Here is a 6,759-nt window from a genome sequence, read left to right on the forward strand (position 1 = left end):
CTCTATGCTCACATGTGTGGCCCTCTATGCTCACATGCGTGGCCCTCTATGCTCACACATGTGGCCCTCTATGCTCACAGGCATGGCCCTCTATGCTCACATGAGGGGCTCTCTATGCTCACATGCATGGCCCTCTATGCTCACATGCGTGGCTCTCTATGCTCACATACATGGCTCTTTCCCTAGCTTCTTTCCGGGGTATACTTGTTGTCCCTTGTTTTTACTATGTAGTAAGGTTTTCAGCATTATCCATTTAAACCTCTTGAGCTACTAACCTGTTCGCCTGTAACTTTGGTTAAATAGTACCCTTTCTGATCAGGCCCTCCAGTCGCCCGCACTGAAGAGAAGCCGGCTCTGATTTAGCAAATGTGACTTATGCCAATTGCTACACTCTTCTTCGAGGAGCTTGAGCAACAGGGATGGGCAAGGCAGTGGTACATTCCCCGCTCTCTGGGCTCCCTTTGTTCTTGCCGTCACAGTTACCCTCTTACTCAGAACGCAGTTGGGTAAGAAAGGACCAAACATTTCAGAGGAACAAATGACCATTTAATTTAGGCTGACACTACCCAGTTGGTGGGGGTGAGGGTCCTCTCTCACCAGGGACGGGCAATGCTCACCACTTAGGTTGGGCAAATTCCCAAGATGCCATTTGACACAGTAATGAGGGACAGAAAATATGCTACTCACCCCCACTTGAATTAGCTGGAAACAGAAGCACACTCCGATTTAGTTAAGTTAAACTCAGCTGCTGGGTCTGTTTAAAGATTATCTTAGATTAAATGTCAAGGAGAAGCGAAAGCCCAGCTTCCACTACTTTCCCTAGCAGTGAGCTTTTTCTGAATTCTCTAGTTTTTACCAAGCAAAGAAATCTCATAGTAAGCACAAGGGTACACACAGACACAGCCTACGCACCATACCCCTGTGATGGGCTGCATATGACAACAACTTCACATTAAGGCCAGGAGCCCTGAGAAAGAAAGTTTCTCTATAATTATAGTAATTATACCATTTAAATAGACCACAGACTACACATCCTCAGGAGGTCTTATGACATGAATAACAAAAGCACTCAGATCAGACACACACAGGTAGGTTCTATAAGGACAGTGGCAGGGAGAACCCTCCTTCTCTCAAGAGATACTCTCGAACACAGGATTTGCCAACTTCAGACATGAAGGGATTTTTTTTTTTGACAGTGTTTCTCTGTGTAGCCCTGGCTGTCCTGGAACTCACTCTGTAGATCAGGCTGGCCCCAAACTCAGAAATCTGCCTGCCTCTGCCTCCCAAGTGCTGGGATTAAAGGCATGCACCACCACTGCCCAGCTATGAAGGGACTTTTACAGAGAGCTTAATTCAAACCCTTATTGTACGAAAAAACGTTCTAGAGAAATTGTGTCTTCCCCAAAATCATCAGAGCAGTTAGTAGCAAGGGCAGAACAAAAACCTGAATTTGTTTTACCGTTTTCTTCAGAAAAATTAGAAGCTGCTGTTCAACTCCACATGGCAGAGACGCTGTGGCTCTTTTATGGGTTTTTCTCAAGTTGTGTTTAAGTCTTTCTGTGTTCTATACAAAGAATTACTGACACGATTATAGAGAATTCTAAAATAGGACAAGGAAAATCATGTATGTGATCATAGTCTGTCATATTGCTCATCCAGAAGTGTAGCCCCAGTGATGTTCTAGAAACTGCCACCATAGAGTATGAGAGAGTACTGAAGTGGAGCCTGGATCCCTGACTCTGTTTTCTCTTGTTGGTATAGTTAACTGAAATCTGGGCCATCTCAGGATGGATTTTGAAAATTAAAAAAAAAAACATGATTTTCCCCCAAAAACAATCATATTTATAGGTCTGTTTTGATTTTGGCTTTTTCAAATAGTGTGCGCATGTTATGTGAAAACACAGTGTTTTGACATCCTAAGATAGCAACACTGGAAGTCCAGTTCTTCTCCAGCATGCAGATTATAACAGCTACATTTTAACGAGGCACTATGGTATAGACGCACAATGGAATTCTATCCACCATTCAAATGGAAACAAATCTCAGGAAAATACGGTAATTCAGATGGACCTAAAGGACACTGGCTTAAATGAAATCATCTGCTCGCAAAAGACAGCTACTGTGTGAGCCTACGTATGCAAGGTGTGTAGTTAGTTAGTCAGGGTCTCAGTTTCAGTAAGACATAAAGGCTGTGGAGATGGACTACAGCAATGGTGGCAGACACTGTAACAGTGACCACTCAAATAAACTTAAAAATGGCTGCTTATGGTTGGTTTAAGTTGTATATATTTTACCTTAGTAAAACTTAGAAAACAAATCCACTTCTGTCTTGCATTGGCCTCACTATACCCTCACACCTCACACCCACGTCCTCTCCCTGTGCAGTGCCTCCTGGTGAGGGGAATATGTAGTGATGTCCTACTGAGGACCAATATCATTTCCTTTCTATGTCTTCCCAATTAATTCCAGTAAGGACAGGTTGGAAAGGGCAGGGATGGGAGCAGTGTGACTTCTAGCTGGTTCTCACCCTGCTCTATGGCTCTCTGTTTTAAATCTCTCTCTTTTTAAATGGAATTAACTACAGAGTGGTTGTGTAAGAGGCTAGAGAAACAATGTGTCCATGTTTTGGGGTATGCGGTGAGACAAGCAAGCTTGGATGCATCTCGGGTTTGGGTACCAGTTTGAATCCTAAGCATCATCAAAGGTTTCATTATTTCTCTCCCTTGTTTTCCCTCCCCGTGAGTGTATCTGCCGTTGAGTCATGGCCATGCCACTCAATGATTAGCTCACTAGAATGAAGTCATCAGAGAACAACTTATTTTCCTCTGTACTCTTCCTACCAGCCACGAGAAATCCTAGCCATGGTTTTACTGCTGGGGCTGTCATTTTAAGACACTGATATACAAATATAATACTTACATTAACTGTATATGCACTCTGCTTTAATTGAATGATTAAAGGTTGTCAGTAACCTAACTAGGTATCCTGTACTACTGGCTACTAACCATTCAAACATACCAAAACTCATTGTACGTTGCTCCCACTATAGAAATAAAACCAAATTGGAAATCAGAAGAGGAGGAGGAGCCAGCTGGGATCCTAATGGAGTGCTTGCTGTCCATACTTACATGGTCTTTGGTATATTATAGAACCCCAAGCCCACTAGAGGGCCAGCATTTTATCTAGCATTCATTATAAAACCCAAAACACAGTACAGTGTAGTGAAGAGCATGAGTCTCAGGATTTGTGTTCAAATGCCAGCTCTCCTAGAGGGCTCCGAATGCCATGTGCCTCTGTTTTCTTATCTTTACAATGGATCTAAAATGGCACCTAGCTATAAGCACTTTTCTTGAGAGAAAGATAAATTATAATTCTCACAGCCTGATATGTTGCAAATGCTCCACTAATATCCTGTCTATCAATCTATCAATGAAGTAAATCCAATAAAATCACTTTGTACCTGCTCACTAAACACTGTACGATATTAACCCGTCATGAGTCCTGAAACACCAGAGGGTAGGAAATTCTTTCCTGTTTCCTACCTGTAGCTTTTAACTTTTCGGAATCCACTGGCTCCAACCATCCCATTACCCCATTAAAAAAACAAGGAGACTCCTCGCATTTTCTAAATATGAAAAAATAAAACACAGCGATACAGTGTCCGAATATTAGAATGATCCACTTTCAATGGGAATTCACCAAAAACAACCATTATCCCAAAACAACACGCTAATGACTGACAGTATATACAAAGAAGATAGGAAAGTCCCAAGGTCCATAGGATCATATACCTAATACCCGATACACCCCCACACAGTAAGAATTTCTAAAATAGAAGACGGAGCTGGTTCTTATTCTCAACTGAATGTATTTTTAAATCGAGCCGCAGGGAATACTTTTGTTTCTCTTCATGTGAGACTTGCACACAGAGTTCATGGAGTGACTTAATATCCTTCCTGCAATCACACTGGTATGCAGCGCCAGTATCCTTCACACATAGCCAGTTCCTGAACCTTCCCAAACAAATGCCCATTTCCAAGGAAACAATCTCAGTAAATGCTGCCACTAGAATATGTATTGTTCCTTTTGGAGACATTACAGTGAGATCTTTTAAGATTGCAGACTTTGAACTTCCCCTCTAAAATTCAATATAATCTCAAATTCATTTATCTAACTGGGAACTGTATTTTCATAATAGCTCTTGAAATTCCCGGTGGGGCCAATGTAATGGTTTAGTTAGGTTTGTAGTTAGGAGCTAGGTGACTATTTCCTGACTGTGGACAGATGTGTCTGTTTTTTAAATGGTTACCAGTTCAGTGGCTGCCTTCACATTCTTTGGATTTATACCATACAGGGCATGGTTTAAGTTTTAAGCCTTAAAAAAATAAAACAAAACAGAAAACCCATGAGTTTTATTAATGTTTGGGGTACACGAGTTTTTAATTTTTTTCCCTTGAGAATAGAAAAGGATCACTTAGCAGCCTATAACCAGTACTGTCAACTTGCCTTAGGAAAACAGTCTCCTAAGTGTGTTTAGTCATAGGCTCTGTTTTGAGGTGAAGAGTCACATTTATCCTTTAGCAAGAAAACAGTATCAACAAATCAGTGGTGACTATCCACACAAGCACACAGACAGGAAGAGAATGTAATTCAAGTTGTCAGTCCAATGGCCTTAAACTTAGATTCTCACCGTTTCCCTTCAATGAAGATGTACTATAAACTCAGGGCATTAGTCGCCAGCTCTCTGCTCTCTCCCTAATTAAACAAACAAGTGTCCACTTTTAAATGTGACCAGAGTATGAGTTTACCTGCAGAAAAACTTCCCAAGACACACACTGAGTAAACCTTTCTCATTTGCTCTGTTGACACATGGAGGATTAGGAATTCATGATTCACGTCCTACTGGAAATATTTTCGTGAGTTATGAGGCTCAGTGCTGTGACAGACAGCTTAGAACCTTAGTCTAAAGTTATTTGAAAGAATTCCACGCAGCGTGGCATACGAATCCGTGCAGTGTACAGCGCAAACAATAACTTTATAAGCAGCACAAGACAGAGCCGACAGAAATAAGCGGCACCTTGGCAGTGCCCGCAACTTACCTTGCTGAATTTTAGTCACTAGGTGATGGCGTGCTAGGATCCGGCTCATCCTGTAGGGAGAGCGTCTGGCAGTCTGATCAAATCGCAAGTACATCTCCTGGCTCTCAGGTGTCAAGGGATTTAGATAGTAGCAGCCTGCAGCCGGGGTCCTGGGCACCTGGCTGAACATCTCGGCAGAGTTTCCACTTGCCACCTCGGCTGCCGGTGGCTGTTCGCAGCTGCCTCCAGCCTCGGTCAAAGGCACCGAGCCCCAGGAGAGAGCCACAGATCCAGCGATTTTTAAAAAGAAAAAGGAGTGCCAAAAGCCACAAGTCAGAATTCCAACCCTCCGGGGCTCTCATGTGACCTCGGGAGCCAATCACAGGACAAGGAGAAAGTACTGGGCGTGTTCCGTGCGCTCCAAGCAGACGGCGAGGTTGTGCCAACAGTAGAGGAGATCCTTCACGCTGCTCTTAAAGCTAATAGTGAATTGGAGGCACCTGGATCTGACCAACCCCCACCCCCCACCCCCCCCTCCGACCCCAGAGCTGAGAGAGGAGAGGGCACAGAGAAGATAGGAGGGGACGAACAAGCCCTGGCATAGGAACTTTTTGAGGTCATGAAAGTCCTCAAAAAGAAAGAGTTTCGACTTTCCTAAAGTCAGCAGCAACTAGGTTTAATTAAAAAAAAAAAAAAAAGATAACGGTGTTACCTGCAGCTGTGTATTTGAAATACACCACTTGAAGTAAGTACGGTCGCTGGGTATAAAATGCTAGCCTTCATTACAACAGAATTAATCAAATAAAACGTTTCCAAAGAAAAACAAACATTTGGAGCATATGTTGGCACTAGAAGTAAATAAAGACTCGCTGGACCACCACGCAGTGGGGGGGCATCAGTAAAGATACTCTTACAAAAAGACCTAATGAGACAGCCTGACCATCCAGCCATGCTCCTTTAATTTGTCTACTTCCCCCAGTTTTTGATCACCACGAAACGACTGCAAAGTACTAGTCATATTGAAGCCGCTGCCAAGAATCACTACACAGGATGCAGGTGTCCTTGCAAAGACCCTGGATAAGCTGCTGGTCCACAGGGATAGAGTGGAAACTTATAGTACGTGCTTATAAAGGTTTTAGTAAGTAGTCATATGTGAATCGGTCTCAGTTTAAAAAGAAGACGAGAGAGAAGGCTAACATACCGCTAGTGGAACATTATTTCTGACTGGAGTGGTGGTAGCAAGCCAGAGCCAGATGTTTTAAAAAACAGAACCAAAATTCCCAAACCAAACAATAACAGAAACAGAGTCTAGGTGTTCCGACAGGAGAAGCTGGAGAGTTCTCTCTGCAGGAGAGTTCTGTATCCACATGTATGCAGGGGAGAGCCAAAGTGTGTGGGGGAAGAAACTGCTAGTCAGTTTAACCATAGCTGAGGACACATATGCGAGCAATCAGAATTTCTCTTCTCCAGTTTTTTCCTCTTTAGAAATGTCTGATGCAAACAACAACAACAAGTAGAAAACTTACTGAATTCTAAGCCTAGAGCTTAATAAATAGAGAGTTCTTTGGATTCAGAAGCACAAACACACACACATACACACACACATACACACACACATACACACAAACATACTCACACATACACACACACATACACACACATACACACACACATACACACA

The 6,759-nt window shown here is 42.8% G+C and overlaps 1 protein-coding gene across 2 annotated transcripts in view; it reads right to left on the minus strand.

The window, feature by feature from the left end:
• Positions 1-5,374, minus strand: part of Stard13 (StAR related lipid transfer domain containing 13) — a 161,054-nt gene extending 155,680 nt beyond the window's left edge. The window contains exon 1 of one of the 2 annotated variants that reach the window (XM_028779737.1): positions 5,100-5,374. In XM_028779737.1, the coding sequence (XP_028635570.1) occupies positions 5,100-5,268 (169 nt within the window). In that variant the 5' untranslated portion in view covers positions 5,269-5,374. The remainder of the gene's footprint in view (positions 1-5,099) is intronic. The other variant, XM_028779736.1, reaches the window with a different exon arrangement.
• Positions 5,375-6,759: the final 1,385 nt, after the last annotated feature.

Source organism: Grammomys surdaster, unplaced genomic scaffold, assembly GCF_004785775.1.
Source record: "Grammomys surdaster isolate TR1022 unplaced genomic scaffold, NIH_TR_1.0 362, whole genome shotgun sequence".
Lineage (NCBI taxonomy): Eukaryota > Metazoa > Chordata > Mammalia > Rodentia > Muridae > Grammomys > Grammomys surdaster.